The 17,621-nt window shown below is 53.1% G+C and overlaps 1 protein-coding gene across 1 annotated transcript; it reads right to left on the reverse strand.

Annotated features, from left to right (window-relative positions):
- Positions 1 to 6,083: 6,083 nt before the first annotated feature.
- Positions 6,084 to 16,513, reverse strand: PROC (protein C, inactivator of coagulation factors Va and VIIIa). Its single transcript, XM_052635789.1, is given in 11 exon segments — positions 6,084 to 6,743; positions 7,852 to 7,969; positions 8,891 to 9,039; positions 11,154 to 11,288; positions 11,390 to 11,527; positions 11,646 to 11,670; positions 13,256 to 13,422; positions 15,095 to 15,185; positions 15,258 to 15,329; positions 15,331 to 15,389; positions 16,468 to 16,513. Coding segments are annotated over 11 exon segments (1,575 nt in total). The 3' UTR covers positions 6,084 to 6,168.
- Between the last annotated feature and the right edge of the window lie 1,108 nt (positions 16,514 to 17,621).

Here is a 17,621-nt window from a genome sequence, read left to right on the forward strand (position 1 = left end):
CCCCATTGTACCAGTACCACATGTTGACAGGGTCCCCTTCCTCTAACAAATTGCTTTTGCACCTTTGTCAGAAATCAGACAGCCATGGCTATGTGAGTCTATTTCTGGATTCTCTATTCCATTCCATTCATCTGTGTGTCTCTCCCTCCACCAATACCACATGATATTAATCACTGTAGCTAGACACTGGGTAGAGTGACTTCTCATTTTTTTCTTCTTTTTCTAAAGTATTTTAGCTATTCAAGGCATTTTCCACAAACACACACACACACACACACACACACACACACATGAAATAGTAAGCTTGTTTACAAAAAAAACTGTTGGGATTTGTATAGGAATTGTGTTAAATCTACAGCTTAACTTTGGGAAAACTGACATCTTCACTTCACTTCTGTGAACCTTCTGTTGTCTCTCCATGCATTTAAGTCTTCTTTAATTTCTTTCATCAGCACTTGGTAAATATCATTACACAGATCTGGTGCATGTTTTGTTGAATTAATCTCTAAGAGCTTCATTTTCTTTACAGTGATTGGAAATGGTATTGTGACTTTAATTTTGGTTTCCACATGTTCACCATTAGCATGTAGAAATACCATTAATTTTTACATGCTGCTCATTTACTTTTATTTTCCTTCTTTACCTTCTGTGGACAGATCAAGTTTACTTATACTGGTTTAAAAGCTGTAATTTTGTTCTTACTTTGTTTGCCCATAGGGCCATTTCTAGAAACTTTAAATGTTTAATAATTTTCACCAGTTTCGCTATAGAGCAGGTCGGCAGGTCTCCTCCGGCTGGGATGCCAGAAGGTCTCTCTGCCATACTAGCTAACCACCTTGACAGGAGACTCACCTAGGAAATCTTTTGCAGAGGTAAAGACCTCACCATGCTGTCACTCTCCCAAGCTGTCATGTCCCACTGCGAGTGTTGCGAACGCGTGCCTAAAGCACTAGTCAGCAGATGGTTCCAGCCCCGGGCCAGGCTTCCTCCTACCCCCAAGCAGTCCCACCTACCCTTCCCCAGGTCCTAAGGAGATGGGTCCTACAGGCCCCTTCTCCACCATGCTTCCTTCCTTGTGTTCCACATAGAGAATTCAGTGGGTCCAGGTGTCCCTTCTGGTCTGTATGCAGCAGCTGTGAGCCTGACAAGCGGGGTGTAATCATAAGTCAACGTTTCTTGTACCATTGACTGATCTGTGCTGTACTGCTGTTTGTTTTTATTGTTTCTTTTCTCTCCTTTTTTTTTTTTTGGCTGTACCCTGAGACTTGCAGGATCTTAGTTCCCTGACCAGGGAATGAACCTGGGCCACTGTAGTGAAAGCTCAGAATCCTAACCACTGGACTCCTAGGGAACTCCCTGTGCTGAACTTTCTTTATATTCATTGGCCCTGAGCATCATGGCACCTACCCAAGTAGAAAAGGTCTTTAAAGACCATCTGAACGGTGCCTTTCAACCCTCAGTTCAGTTCAGTTCAGTTGCTCAGTTCTGTCCAACTCTTTGCGACCCCATGAATCGCAGCACTCCAGGCCTCCCTGTCCATCACCATCTCCCCGAGTTCACTCAGACTCACGTCCATCGAGTCGGTGATGCCATCCAGCCATCTCATCCTTGGTCGTCCCCTTCTCCTCCTGCCCCCAATCCCTCCCAGCATCAGAGTCTTTTCCAATGAGTCAACTCTTCACATGAGGTGGCCAAAGTACTGGAGTCTCAGCTTTAGCATCATTCCTTCCAAAGAAATCCCAGGGCTGATCTCCTTCAGAATGGACTGGTTGGATCTCCTTGCAGTCCAAGGGACTCTCAAGAATCTTCTCCAACACCACAGTTCAAAAGCATCAATTCTTCGGTGCTCAGCCTTCTTCACAGCCCAACTCTCACATCCATACATGACCACAGGAAAAACCATAGCCTTGACTAGATGGACCTTAGTCAGCAAAGTAATATGTCTGCTTTTGAATATGCTATCTAGGTTGGTCATAACTTTTCTGCCAAGGAGTAAGCGTCTTTTAATTTCATGGCTGCAGTCACCATCTGCAGTGATTTTGGAGCCCCCCAAAATAAAGTCTGACATTGTTTCCATTGTTTCCCCATCTATTTCCCATGAAGTGAAGGGACCGGATGCCATGATCTTCGTTTTCTGAATGTTGAGCTTAATACCAACTTTTTCACTCTCCTCTTTCACTTTCATCAAGAGGCTTTTTAGTTCCTCTTCACTTTCTGCCATAAGGATGGTGTCATCTGCATATCTGAGGTTATTGTATTTCTCCCAGCAATCTTGATTCCAGCTTGTGTTTCTTCCAGTCCAGCGTTTCTCATGATGTACTCTGCATATAAGCTAAATAAGCAGGGTGACAATATACAGCCTTGCCGTACTCCTTTTCCTATTTGGAACCAGTCTGTTGTTCCATGTCCAGTTCTAACTGTTGTTTCCTGACCTGCATACAGATTTCTCAAGAGGTAGGTCAGGTGGTCTGGTATTCCCATCTCTCTCAGAATTTTCCACAGTTTATTGTGATCCACACAGTCAAAGGCTTTGGCATAGTCAATAAAGCAGAAATAGATGTTTTTCTGGAACTCTCTTGCTTTTTCGATGAACCAGCGGATGTTGGCAATTTGATCTCTGGTTCCTCTGCCTTTTCTAAAACCAGCTTGAACATCAGGAAGTTCACAGTTCATGTAATGCTGAAGCCTGGCTTGGAGAATTTTGAGCATTACTTTACTAGCATGTGAGATGAGTGCAATTGTGCAGTAGTTCGAGCATTCTTTGGCATTGTCTTTCTTTGGGATTGGAATGAAAACTGACCTTTTCCAGTCCTGTGGCCCTTGCTGAGTTTTCCAAATTTGCTGGCATATTGAGTGCAGCACTTTGACAGCATCATCTTTCAGGATTTGAAAGAGCTCAGCTGGAATTCTATCACCTCCACTAGCTTTGTTCGTAGTGATGCTTTCTAAGGCCCACTTGACTTCACATTCCAGGATGTCTGGTTCTAGGTGAGTGATCACACCATCGTGATTATCCGGGTCTTGAAGACCTTTTTTGTACAGTTCTTCTGTGTATTCTTGCCACCTCTTCTTAATATCTTCTGCTTCTGTTAGGTCCATATCATTTCTGTCCTTTATCGAGCCCATCTTTGCATGAAATGTTCCCTTGGTATCTCTAATTTTCTTGAAGAGATCTCTAGTCTTTCCCATTCTGTTGTTTTCCTCTATTTCTTTGCACTGATTGCTGAAGAAGGCTTTCTTATCTCTTCTTGCTATTCTTTGGAACTCTGCATTCAGATGCTTATATCTTTCCTTTTCTCCTTTGCTTTTTGCTTCTCTTCTTTTCACAGCTATTTGTAAGGCCTCCCCAGACAGCCATTTTGCTTTTTTGCATTTCTTTTCCATGGGGATGGTCTTGATCCCTGTCTCCTGCACAATGTCACGAACCTCATTCCATAGTTCATCAGGCACTCTATCTATCAGATCTAGGCCCTTAAATCTATTTCCCACTTCCACTGTATAATCATAAGGGATTTGATTTCGGTCATACCTGAACGGTCGAGTGGTTTTCCCTACTTTCTTCAATTTGAGTCTGAATTTGGTAATAAGGAGTTCATGATCTGAGCCACAGTCAGCTCCTGGTCTTGTTTTTGTTGACTGTATAGAGCTTCTCCATCTTTGGCTGCAAAGAATATAATCAGTCTGATTTCGGTGTTGACCATCTGGTGATGTCCATGTGTAGAGTCTTCTCTTGTGTTGTTGGAAGAGGGTGTTTGCTATAACCAGTGCATTTTCTTGGCAAAACTCTATTAGTCTTTGCCCTGCTTCATTCTGCATTCCAAGGCCAAATTTGCCTGTTACTCCAGGTGTTTCTTGACTTCCTACTTTTGCATTCCAGTCCCCTATAATGAAAAGGGCATCTTTTTTGGGTGTTAGTTCTGAAAGGTCTTGTAGGTCTTCATAGAACCGTTCAACTTCAGCTTCTTCAGTGTTACTGGTTGGGGCATAGTCTTGGATTACTGTGATATTGAATGGTTTGCCTTGGAAACAAACAGAGATCATTCTGTCTTTTTTGAGATTGCATCCAAGTACTGCATTTCGGACTCTTTTGTTGACCATGATGGCTCCTCCATCTGAGGGATTCCTGCCCACAGTAGTAGATATAACGGTCACCTGAGTTAAATTCACCCATTCCAGTCCGTTTTAGTCCGCTGATTCCTAGAATGTCGACGTTCACTCTTGCCATCTCCTGTTTGACCACTTCCAATTTGCCTTGATTCATGGAGCTGACATTCCAGGTTCCTATGCAACATTGCTCTTTACAGCATCAGACCTTGCTTCTATCACCAGTCACATCCACAGCTGGGTATTGTTTTTCCTTTGGCTCCATCCCTTCATTCTTTCTGGATTTATTTCTCCACTGATCTCCACTAGCATATTGGGCACCTACTGACCTGGGAGTTCCTCTTTCAGTATCCTATCATTTTGCCTTTTCATACTGTTCATGGGGTTCTCAAGGCAAGAATACTGAAGTGGTTTGCCATTCCCTTCTTCAGTGAACCACATTCTGTCAGACCTCTACACCATGACCCACCTGTCTTGGGTTGCCCCGCGGGCATGGCTTAGTTTCTTTGAGTTAGACAAGGCTGTGGTCCTAGTGTGATTAGATTTACTAGTTTTCTGTGAGTATAGTTTCAGTGTGTCTGCCCTCTGATGCCCTCTTGCAACACTTACCATCTTACTTGTGTTTCTCTTACCTTGGGCATGGGGTATCTCTTCATGCCTGCTCCAGCAAAGCGCAGCCACTGCTCCTTACCTTGAATGAGGGGTATCTCCTCACTGCCGCCCTTCCTGACCCTCAATGTGGGAGATAGCTCCTCTAGGCCCTCCTGTGCCCGCACAGCCACCGCTCCTTGGACGTGGGGTTGCTCCTCCCCGGCCGTCGCCCCTGGACTCGGACGCGGGTTAGCTCCTCTCGGCTGTTCCTGCGCCGTTGCAGCCTGGCACTCTCAGCCACTGCCCCTGACCTCAGATGTGGGGTAACTCCTGTTGGCCGCCGCCCTTCGGGCATGGGGTCCTCCCGGCTTCTGCTCCTGACCTTGGATGTGGGGTAGCTCCTCTGGGCCGCGCTGAGTGCGCCGGTCGCAGCCGCCTGCGCTGAGTGCACCGGTCGCAGCTACAGTCACACGTTAAAATGACCTGAGGAGTTCTAAGTCTTGGTTCCCCATCTAAATCATCTAAACCAGAATCTCTGCAGGTGAAATTGGATGGACATGTTTTTGAAAGCCCTGCAGGAGATTCAAAAGTACAGCGAAGGTTGAGAACCACTGCTGTCAATCTAATCTTCATTTTACTAATGCCCAGAAAACAGAAGTGACTTGCCTGAGGCATACATAGAGTTAGACTGATCTGATGACTTTAGACTAATTGTTCTGGCTTTATCTCACCACTATCCCTTTCTGTTGGGTGCATCCTAACTTACTTCTCGGTCTCATTCAGGTACGCCTATAAGGCCAGGTCAAGACAGAGCCTCTTGTTTATTGATTGTGTGACATTGTTCTTACACAGCTTCACCACTTACAGTGTGAGCTCATTCTGGACTCAACCAAGCCCTCTGGGTCTCTGGCTCCTCCTCACACCAGGCCAATGCTGGCCTCCATAGCCAGCAGGAAGAGAGGGGGACAGCCGAATGGAAGTCAGACCTAGTTTGGGTCTTGGCTTCACAATGCAAAACTTCCTGAACCTGTTTCTTCCCCTAAAATATGAGCTGCAATCTGTACCTTCAGAGGTGGATTTACTCTGGATCTGGATCCCTGACTCACACAAGCTCCTTCCAAAGTCCTGGAAGGGGCTCTCACACTTTTGTAGTCCCACTTTGTATTCTTTTTCATTAAGCGAGCTTTCCTACACGTTACTGGCTTCAGATGCCACAAACCTCGGATACGTTCCTTCCTACCCCACAGAGGTGCTATAGGAGTTAAATAAGATTCTGTTCATAAAGTGTGGGGCACGCAGTAGATGCTCCAAAAATACTTCCCTCCAGAGCAGCCCAGAAAAGGGTTGAAAAAATAGAGCCGTAGCTGGTGTGCTTGCAGCAAGCCCTTTTTAATGTCCAACATCTTGCCATTCAACAATCCAGCCCGTATCCAAGGGTGTTCTCTGGGGTCCAGACACAAGTGACGGGGGATGCTAAGGCACCTGGCTCTCAAGAGGGGCCTCAGCTTTGATGTGGCCGTAGATCCAGTCAAGGTAACGGCTGACTTTGGTGTAAACGCCATAGTTGTAGAGGCGCCCACAGCCCTCGCCCCAGCTCACCAGGCCCACCAGGAACCAGGTGCCACGGAAGAAGGTGACCATAGGCCCCCCACTGTCGCCCTCACAGGCATCCCTCGAGTTCCCGAGGATACCAGCACACAGCATGTTCTCAGAGACCTTGTTTTCCATGGCGTGGACGCATGCATTGTACGGGACCACAGGGATCTTGATGAAGTTGAGGATGGAGGTGCGGTTTTTCTTGGTCTCGTCACGGTAGCCCCAGCCTGTCACCACAGTCTCCTGGCCGACCTGGGTGAGCTTGCGCTCAGAGAGGCCACTATCCGGGAGGCAGATGGGCACAATGGTCTGCGAAAGAGTGGCAGGCTTGGCCAGGTGGAGCAGGGCAATGTCATTGTCACTGGTGCTCTTGGTGTAGTTAGGGTGGATGATGACCTCCTTGATGTCCAGGTCCACCTCCCAGCTCTCCCAGCGCCGCATGTCATACTCCCCTGCAGGGCAGAGGGGCTGTCAGATTGAGCCTGTGAGAACGTCCTTCCCCAGGGCCCCTGCTGAAGCTAACAGCACTGCCCTGCTCCTGTGGGCCCTTGTGGATGGCAGGGAATGGGTCCACAGTGGGAGTGGCCACCATGCATCCCTGGCAGGTCCTGGGCCACAGGTCCCTATCAAGTTAACAGCCTACGAGTGTCTGTCCTAAAGGGGCAAACACTGGTCTGAATTCAGGACTGGCTCAGAAATGCAGCAGTGAGGCTTGGGCAGTGGCCAGCAGTGGGCAGTCAGCAGGGAAGCTCCCTGGAAACCTGGGACATAGACCAGAGCCTCAAAGAGAAGATGGGGTGCCTGCTGAAGTGGGGGCAGGGCAGGAGCAGCAGGACCCAGAGAAGGAGGGCCAGCAGGACACAGGCTCTAACCAGGGAAAAAAGATCTGGATCACACACAAGACGCAAGGTCTTCTCAGGTGAGGCAGATGGCTCTTGGTGAGTGGGGGTGGGGCTCTTATTCCAAGCCCAGCCCCATGGGAGGCCACTGGCCTTTGGTTGTGCTGGACATAATGGCAGAAAGTGTGGGTCTGGTCAGTCATTCTCAATACATATCTTTTTCCTTCTTTTTTGCCTGATGGTTGGAGTGAGAGCCCCCACCCCCAGAAACTGGTAGAGTGGGGCTCAGGCTTGGGGAGCCCTGGGCTGTTGCAGGGAAGCAGCTGACTGCTATGGGAGATGCCAGGGTCCCACTGCACAGTCGATCCCTGTCAATCTGTGTGAAGCGCGGCCCTTAGGCCAGGCCATGTGGACACCTTCTGGGTCTCTGCACCCAAGGTGCTACACACAGCCTGCTCCACACAGTGAGAGTGAAGACATAAGTATGTGTGTAACCCTCTCATTTGCAAACACACATATGTAAACACCTGGCCACCAGATTCAAAGAGAACCCCTTACTTGCAGACTTACCTGGTGTCATGGTGTCTAAAATCCCACCGTGGGAGGAATGGGCTGGAAGCACACAGCCCTCTTCCCACCAAATGCCTTCTGCGTGGGTTCAAGCCTCCTAGAGACCAGGCTCCCCATCCCAGCCACCCTCCAGCCTGCTTCCAGCCCGCACCGAGCCTGACGATGAGCTTCTTATGGTTCTCCAAGCAGTGGGCCACTGTCAGCACCCAGGAGATGTGGATTAGCACTGCCCCACAGACCAGCTTCTTCTTGGAGTCCAGCAGCACTGCCTAGAAGGGGTTGGGGGAGGCAGTGGGCAGGAACTTTACAACACAGCTTTGTGACAGCTCCGCTCAGGCCTCCAGGGTCTTGTCACAGCCCTAGGTATGGTTCTCAAGCTCAACGCACTGGCTGCATAAGTAGGGCTTTCCTGGGTTCCCTGGTCACACAGCGTGGACTTTTGGGCACTTTCTCCTCTGCACATTTGATAAGAGTTTGCCTGTTCCAGGGTGTCTCCCCACGTTTGCCCATGCTGTTCCTATAATCACCCTCAGCAGCATGCAGAGAGTTCTTCTACCCTTGATGGCTAAGGCTGGGCCTCGAGTCCTCCGGGTAGCCTTTGAGGCCCCCAACAGCTCTTGGGGATCCCCCTCCAGGTTCCCTCAGCCACTGTCCTGCCAGCCATCCCAGCTCTGGTCCCATTGGGTTGCTGTGTGTTTAGGATCCTGACCCTCCTGGGGGTGAGATCCCCAAGACCTACCAGTCCCCAGGTTATTGATCTCTGGGGACCCTAACCCCTAGTGCCTGGGAGTCAGACATCAAGTAAGTGTTAGTTTCCATGGGGAAACTGGAGAGGGACTCAGGAGTCAACCCTCCCTCCTAGCCTTTTGCTATGCAAACACTGCTCCCCTCAGCCAGGCCTCTGCCTGAAACACCACCAGCACAGCATTATCTTTCCAGCTGATTCTTAAAGCTATACTTCTTCCTGCCTGCTCTGCACCCAAGGGTGCTGTAGATACATATACCTGTGCCCACTCCACCCTGCCCAACTGCTCCTCTCTCATCAGGTTAGCGCCGTCTTTCTTTGGGACTTAGCACTGCCTCCCCTACGGAGAGCAAAGGCTCACTTCCCTCCCCACTGACGCCTCCACAACAGGAACTGGGCTCAGTGACTCCTGACCCAGACGGTGAACTGTTGCCTCTCCTCTCACCTGCCAGGGGCTGTCTCCCCATCTAGCCTCCTGTCCACTGACAATCCGTGGATCCAACTGGTCTTTTTGGTCGACTTGGTTTGTGTCACGTTTCAGGGTCTTGCGTTTCTTCTCCATTCGCTTCCCTAGCCTCCCACAAGGGAACGTCACTGAAGGCAGGAGAAAGCAGCTGAGCACCTGCCAGGCACTGCTCCCAAGACTGCCCCCATGTCTGTCCACCTCCTGCAAGCAGCCTCATTTACTGCCTTGTAGGATAAATGATGCTTAGACGTGCAGTTCTATCAACTTGCAAAGTCCCTCAGGTCAGTCAGTCGGCTAAAAAACAGTGCCACTTCATGGCAGGAGTCAGACCAAGCAGCATCTCTGCCCAGTGTCCTGTCCTTAGGCAGCTTGTTCAAGTTCTAGGAGTTCAGTACACCCCAGGGCTGTTGGGAGTAATTCCTGGGACGTGCAGTGAGCTCTCATGCTGGGACGTTACCGAGCTCCTAACAGAGGTAAGAACTCATGGGTCGGTGAAGGAGGGCACTCCTGGAGAGCCTCAAAGTGGCCCTAAGCACAGTTGTGCGGTTCTCTGCCAGGAGAAGAGAGCGCAGAACAGAACTGAGGCCAGGGCCCTTCACACTGGGTTGAGAGATTCAGACTTGCAGGAGCAAGAGGAAGCCGTCAGCAGGGAGAACAGTGACAGCAAATGGAGAGGAGACAATAGCAACAAAACTCCAGAAGCTGGGGGCACAGCGACTGACTTGGTCGTCGGAGGAAGCCGAAACCTCAGCCAGTGGTAGGAGATGCAGTGGCAGGCTGCTTAGCCCCAGAGGTGCCCAGGAAGCCTCCATGTGTGTCTGAGGAAGCTGTCCAGGAAGTATGGCAGGAATGTTGAGAGTTTGTCAGAGAAACTGCCAGAGCCCTAGGCTTCTGTCTCAAGCCCTCATCAGTGACTTGACTCACGTCTCTGACCCCTGCAGAAGACCCTAGGTGTATTCTCTGAAGAGGGTGAACCAGACACTGTGAGCTCAGGACTCAAGGAGACGCCACAGGAAAGACCGACACACAAGGCTGGCCAGAGAAAGTCGCGCAGACACCTGCAGACTGGGCAACTGCCAGCTCCTCTCCCCTGCACCCCCAGAAGGAGCTGAAGCCAGGCTGCAACCACTCAAGCATGAGTGTGGATAATTCCTCTCAGAAGATGGCCTGAAGACCTAAGAATCTGGGCAACAGGGTTCTGTCAGTGACTTGAGCCTTCAGATGGTCTCACAGAAAAGTCCACTGGCCAACAGGCTCAGCAGGTCTTTCTTTGAAACATCCTGTGACTCTCTAATTACTTCAAAAGGAAAAGTTAGATTTTCTTTCTTTTTTTTTTTTTCAGTAAAAGGACTATAAAAGGACTGGACTATAGAGTCGTGGTAAGTTCCCCAAAAGAAGAGCACAGAATCAAAGAGATGGAAAACAGAAGGAAGAGACCATAAAACTAGAAAATCAGCCCAGGGGGAAGAGATCTGATTAGAAGTCGCAGAAAGGGAGAACAGAGAAAGCAGGAAGGTCAAGCCACCAAGGAAATAACTAAAGAAATGTTCCTAGAAGTAGAAGATGTGAATTTCCACACGAAAAGGTGCTACACAGTGAATGAAGAAGATCCACCCTGAGGAACGACCTGTTGAAATTCATGGTAAGAGTTGCCAAACTCCGACTGTTGTGTAAGTATCTAACTCTGATAGAAATTAAAATGTACAAAAAGGAAAACAGAAAAGAAGGTTGCTCTCTCTCTCTTCAGAGAAGCCAGAGGTAAAGGCAGGTGTAAAGCCATCCAAGCTGGCTCAGCTGGTGAAGAATCTGCCTGCCGATGCGGGAGACGCAGCAGACTCGGGTTCAGTGCCTGGGTTGGGAAGACCTCCGGGAGAAGGAAATAGCAACTTGCTCCAGGATTCTTGCCTGGAAAACTCCAGGGACAGAGGAGCCTGGTGGGCTCCAGTCCATGGGGTCGCAAAGAGTCGGACACGACTGAGCATGCACACGATAGATGTGGAGGGTGCTGGAGCCTCTACGTCCGCTCATCCGAGGAGATACCTCTGTGCTCCTGCCCCAGGAGGCGTCCCCAAGGTGAGCGGTGGCGCCTGGAGAAAGTCGGGCAAGCGAAGGAAAGAGCGGGCAGGACACCCGCGACACCCGTCGGGGACCGCCTCCTTCTCCCATCTCCCTTGCCGGGGCTCAGCACGGTGGCTCGATCACCGCCCGGGGACCCCGCGCGGCCCCCGCTGAGGGCGCTCACCCTTGGACTCGCAGAGCTGGTGGTCGTCCTGCAGCCGGTAGCCGGGCGCGCAGCTGCAGTGGCGCCGGCCCGCCTCCTCCAGGCAGTAGTGCGCGCAGCCGCCGTTTTCCGCCGAGCAGTTGGTGAAGCGCACCTCTGGGCAGACACGGAGGGCGCCGCGAGGGCGCCGAGGCTCTACGCGCCCCGCCGGCTACGGGCCCGGGGGGGTCCCCGCCCCGCCGCCCCCGCCCCCTCACCGTGCAAGCAGAAGCGGCCCTCCCAGCCCTCCGCGCAGTCGCAGCGGAAGCTGCCCAGGCCATCGATGCACTTGCCGCGTCCGCAGCACGGGAGGTCGCACGGGCTCCCTGAGGGCCGCTGCTCGCACTGGTCCCCGTCTGCGACGAGGGGTGAAGAGGGCGTCACCCGGGCCGCCGGCCCGCTCCCGGTTCTCCAGCGACCCAGAGCCCGCCGAGGGGCACAGGTATGGCGGCCCGAGGTCTGGAGCGCACTCACCGCTATACTTGGACCAGAAGGCCATCTGCGGAGAGAAGTGGCGGCATCAGGGGCCGTCAGCCCACCTGTGTAAATGGGGAGCCCCTGGGGCCCCTCCCCGCGCTGGCCCGGGTCCAGCAGGGCAGCATCTAAACGGACAGGGGAGCGATTACCCCACACGAGCCGGGGAGGGGCGGGTCGGGGAGGCAGCTGCATCCTGAGAAATGCCAGGCTCCCCCTTGCCTCTCTGGCCGTCTCCTCATCCCATACCTCACCCCCGTGCCCTGGAAGCTCGCTCTGGGTGCTGGCTGCCACCAAAGCAGCCGCTGCGCCAGCAGGGACCCGAAAGCTCCCCCACCCGCGGCGTGCCCGGCTCCGTCTCTTTCCAGCCCCGCCCTCCTTTCTCAGCCTGTCTGGTCTCCCTGAGCGGGTGTGCTCAGAGCTGAGTGACCAACAGGAGCTTGTAGGTGAGACACAACTTGCTAGTTCAAGAAGTCTGCTTTTGTAACCAGGTTTGGGCTTCCCTGGTGACTTGGTGAAGAATCTGCCAGGAATTCAGGAGACGTGGGTACGATCCCTAGGTCAACAAGATCCCCTAGAGAAGGAAATGGCAACCCACTCCAGTATTCTTGCCTGGAAAACCCCATGGACAGAGGAGCTTGGCGGGCGACAGTCCCTGGGGTTGCAAGAGTCTGACATGACTTGGTGACTAGAACCACCGTCCTGGTGGCACTTCTGCTGCTGGGCTGGGACCACCATTCCCTGAGACCCGCTGCTTGATGCCCAGGCCACAAGCCCCCCGCTGGAGACTCGGGTTAGGTGGGTGTGACGTGCCCAGGCCATGCCTGCAGAAAACCACCTAGGCGTCTGCTGAGGAGGCCATTTGAGGAAATAGACCGTGGGGATCTAGTCAAGGTGGTGGAGGAGGGCAAGAGAGAAAGCTGCCCAGAGTTCCCCCTTCAGCCCTGAAAGCCCTGAGTAGGAGGGCATGCCTACAGACAGCTTGAGGGGCCCCCAGTGATGGCACAGCCCCCAGGTCCTAGAAGCTAAAGTGAGCTCTTGGAGCTGGAGGGGGGTCTGAGCCTTGTATCAGGAAGCCACCTCCCTTACTGAGTGCACCTTACCGCCTCAGGGTCTCCACCACGGAGCTCTGGGGGCCAGAGAGGACAGACCCTTTCCTTAGATGCCCTGAGCAACCAGGTTTCAGCCCTGGAGACTCTGAGGCACAGAGTGAGTGTGTGTGCAGAGACATCAGAGTCTTGGGTTGCCTGATGAGCAGTTAAGCAGGGGTGCGGCATGGAAGCAGGGGTGGCCGTTTGGCCACAGGGAGAGAGGAGAGGGGAGGCAGTGGTGGCCAGTTGCAGGTGAACTGAGGCTGAATGCCTCCCGTGGGACTGAGTGGGAACCCAGCCCAAAGCTTCCAAGACTCTTCATGCTCATTGCAGAGTTCTATTTCTTGGAGTCCTGTGTGCCCTGACCAAGACCGTAGGGCCATTTACTCTGCGGCTGCACCCCAGCAAGCTGGGAGGGCAAGGGGCTGGCGTCCACTGCCCCCCTTCCAAGGGCCCCAGGCTGCTCCTCCAGGTCCCACCCTTGAGCCTCATGTTCTGCATCCAGTCGGGCGGCCTTACTGTGTCTTCCGTGTTTTGGAAAATCTCCCGAGCTTCCTCGAACTCACAGACCTCCTCTGAGCACTCACGCTCCACGCTGCCGGGCCGCAGCTCCTCCAGGAAGGAGTTGGCACGTTTGCGGATCCGCAGCACCTGGTGGGCACGCTGGCTGCTGGAGAACACTGAGTCTGGGGCGGGGATGGGGAGCTGACTTTGGTGGGGGGCCTGCCACGAGGGGCCCCCACTGGGGAGAGACCCTGGGGAGGTTTGCATCTTGGGTCCCCGCCTCCCCTGCTCTCCTCCTTCTCCCAAAGGAGGTGACAAGTAATCTGAGGACAGGACGCTTGACCATTCAGAGTGCCTGCGCGAAGACAGTCAGACCTTCTGAACCCAACCCAATCTCCATGTGACCTTGAGCCAGCCTTTACCTCTCTTCACTTTGGTTTATTCATCAAAAGATGAGGATGAGATAATCATGTAAAACAAAAACACAGTGCCAGGCGCAGAAAAGAGCAGCCAGCAACCAGTGCCACATGCTGCTGCTATTATTGGGCTTCCCTGGGGGCTCAGCTGGAAAAGAACCTGCCTGCAGCGCAGGAGACCCCGGTTCCATTCCTGGGTCAGGAAGATCCCCTGGAGAAGGGAAAAGCAACCTACGCCAGTATTCTGGCCTGGAGAATTCCATAGACAGAGGAGCCTGGCAGGCTCCTGACCCCTTCATGGGGTCACAGAGTCTGATGCTATTGAATGACTTTCACTGCTCTTGGTATTGTTCAACAGCAGAGTTAAATGGGCTTCCCTGGTGGCTCAGAGGTTAAAGCGTCTGCCTCCAATGTGGGAGACCTGGGTTTGATGCCTGGGTCGGGAAGATCCCCTGGAGAAGGAAATAGCAACCCACTCCAGTATTCTTGCCTGGAGAATCCCATGGACGGAGGAGCCTGGGAGGCTACAGTCCATGGGGTCGCAGAGTTGGACACGACTGAGCAACTTCACCTTCACCATTGTTCTCCAAGCCTTGAGGCACCCAGTCTTGACCCCCTCCCTGCAGCCTCCCTGCCCTCCCCTCCCCCACCCCGTGATGACTTCCCCATGCCCTTCCCCTTGGGCGGGAGCACCTGGATACCGGCAGCGCTGCCACTCAGGGAGCACCACGAGACCCCCAGGCTCTGAAAGGTGTCTGCCTTGGGAGCAGGGGGAACAGCCGCGGTGGAGGGACCGAGTGGGGGAGTGTGAAAGAGAGGCTCCGGGATGCCGTGGCCAGGAAGGGCATCCTCAGGGAAGGAAGATGTGCTGGAACTGAGTCTGGCCTTAGGAGCCACACTGACCAGGGTTGAGGGTGGGGAGGAAGGCACCCCAGGCAGACCAGCCGCTCAAGAAGAGGCAGAAATGTAAGAAACAGCCTGCTGTGGCCCCAGGAGGTGGGGGAATGGCCTGCCTAATAAGCCAGGCGGCTCATTTCTCCCACAGGCCCCCTCTCCCCCTGCATTCTGGTCTGGTTCTCGGCTGTGTGGACCAGAGGAGCAGCTGGGGCAGGGCAGCAGATGAGCATTTTAGGAGGAGAGGCCGCCCTGGGGTAGTATGGGTGGCAGCTGGGCCTGGGGTTTACACAGCTGAGGGAGGGAGTGGTGGAGAGGGAAAGCCAGGGGTCTGTGTGACCGCTCCCCCCCAGGGAGGAGGAAGGGCGTGCCCCAGGGGCTCCCGGTGGCCATCTCAGTACTCAGACCCTGAGCACCCTGCTGCTCTTGCCCTCACTCACGTCATCCCTGTTCATCTCACCTCATCCTGTGGCTCAGAGGGGATAGCGAAAGGTATGAAGACCCCGAGGGTCCCAGGGAGCGGGGAAGCGGAGCATGGCCTTACCGGGAGGAGCTGGTGTGCTGAAAATTCCCCAGACAGTCACGAACAGTAAGAGGCTTGAAAGCTGCCACATTCTGAAGCCACAGCCACCTGTCTGAGGAGGACTTCTGAGCTTCCAGCAGCCCCACCAGGCCCCACTCTGCCCACCGCCACCCCCTGCCCCCACCGTGGGAGCTGAGTGAACAAGCCTCCTCTGTGTGTGTGTATGCTGGTCGCCAGGGCGGGAGCTGGGGTCAGGGGTCCCCGGTCACTGTTCCGTCCGCTTCTCTATACAGAGCTAAGGTCACACGCCCTGAGTCTGCAGGGTGAAGAGAGGAAGTGGAAGGGGCAGCAACCCGGGGAAGATCAAAGGGGACTCGGCACAGAAGGGTTTGTGCCCTCCCCTGATGAGGGCTTGGGGGTGGCGCCTCTGCCAGTGTACAGGCCAGGCCAAGAGTAATAACTAACATTTACTGGACACTCATGGTGCCTTTCGAGCAATTTGTACCTGGTTCAGAGGGCGGGTCACCAAGTCAGAGCGAATCCCAGCTCCAGGACAGGGTTGCTAGGCAAGACCCCTTACTGTTCCTTGGTCTCCTTGTTTGTAAAATGGATGGGAAAACTGTATTTCTGCCTTATCTGGTTCTTCTGAGAATTAAAATGAGTTAATCTACATAAAGCTATTGAATAGGTTTGCGCATAGCAAATGCTCAGTAAGCTTGAGCTACTAGTATCTCAGCTAAGGCTCACCACCACTCAAGAGGTAGGTAGTCACTGTGTCACCCTATTTCACAGAGCGGGCATTGAAGCTCACAGGAGAGAAGTCACTCTTCAAACACTCCCAACCAGGAAGTGGAAGAGTTAGTTAGCTCAGGCCCACGTGGCTCCAGGCCTGGAACTTTAACCCCTGCCCCAAACCACCAGGCAAGCCCCAAGGCCACAGATGTAGCACTTCAGGCCAGAAACCTAGGTGCCCTGTTGCCCCCCAGGCTGAGGGGGTGCCCCACCAGGACCCCCTCCCTGCTGACCTCCCACCTTTGCTGACTCCCTCTGAGGCTAGTTCTGACTTTTGTTTAAAGGGTTTAGAAGTAGAGGTGGGGGTGGGGCGCCCCCCCCCCAGGGCACCCCAGTCTCCAAGCTGCCTCTGGTGATGGCTCAGATCTGGAGGCCCTCAGCCAACTCCCACCTCCCTCAGAGTCTGGGAAGAAGGCCCCTGGGAACCATGGGACCCAAGCCCGAGGCATGCCAACCAGAGCTTTGGCCTGACTGCTGGCAGAGCTGCAATTTTCTTACGCCGAGCTCCAGCCAGCTTCTCGAACCCTGGCGAGAAGATCCCACCTTCAGGCCTGCTCCCCTCCTCCAGCCCCTGTCACAGACCTGCCTCGAAGGGGACTTACTGGGGTGGGCCACGGAGAAACTGCAAGGTTGCCCTCCTGCCGCCATGACAGCCTGGAACTCGAGTTAATCCACAACCACAAATATTTGCTTGGCCCTAGGTGCAGAGGCCTCCCTCTCCACAGATAAACAAACAAGTTCCCAGCTCAGGACAGCTCTGTTTGCCCCAAGCCCCCTGTGCCCCAGCAGTGGGAGGGGGGCGAGGGCAGGCACCTCCAGGCGTGGCCTCATTGTAGCCTCAGAGCAGCTGGCCAAAGGAGGGACACTGTCCCCTTTTCGCAGATGAGGACATTTTTACCCAGTGCTATTGCCGCTTGCCTCAGATCAGCACAACTGATAATGTTATTTCACCAAATTTAAGATGCCACTGGGCTTCCCAGGTGGCGCTAGTGGTAAAACACACACACAAACCTGCCGATGCAGGAGACGAGACGTAAGAGATACGGGTTTGATCCCCGGGTTGGGAGGATCCCCTGAAGAATATGGCAACCTACGCCAGTATCCTTGCCTGGAGAATCCCATGGACAGAGGAACCTGGCGGGCTACAGTCCACAGGATCACAAAGAGTCAGATACAACTGAGCAACATAGCATGCATGCAGGATGCTGTTAGTTACAAGATGCATCTATTTTATGTGTCAGCATAAAAGAAACATTGTTAATTATTCAATGGCTTGCCTTCCTGATAACATCAGGATGTGATGTAAAAACAGGAAAATATTTGCCTCTCAGGCTCTCTACCACATGGGTGCCAATACTTGGCTAAACCCTCAGCTCCAGCTGCTCCTGTAACTGCCACCCTCTCCCACCACACACAACTGCACACCACTGCTTCCATAACCTCAATTTTTCAGATGAGGACACTCAGAAATCTTTTGTCATTGGACCAAATTCACGGAGCCAATAAATGGCAGGTCTGGATTAGAACTCAGGTCTTTCCAGCACTTCTGGCACCTCTCACCTACTTTTGTGAGTAAGTGAGAAAAGTCAGCAGAATTGTGGAAAGTCTGCAGTCAGTTTGTGACCAGTATGTCAGAAAGGGCAGGAGCAGAAGTAAAGGGTTTGACCTGGAACCTCGGCCCTGGCACTGTGGTCCATTAGCCCTTATCACGCATCTTCCTTCCTGTCCTAGAAATGCCCCCACTTCTTCCAAACCC

This window comes from Budorcas taxicolor, chromosome 2, assembly GCF_023091745.1.
Source record: "Budorcas taxicolor isolate Tak-1 chromosome 2, Takin1.1, whole genome shotgun sequence".
NCBI lineage: Eukaryota > Metazoa > Chordata > Mammalia > Artiodactyla > Bovidae > Budorcas > Budorcas taxicolor.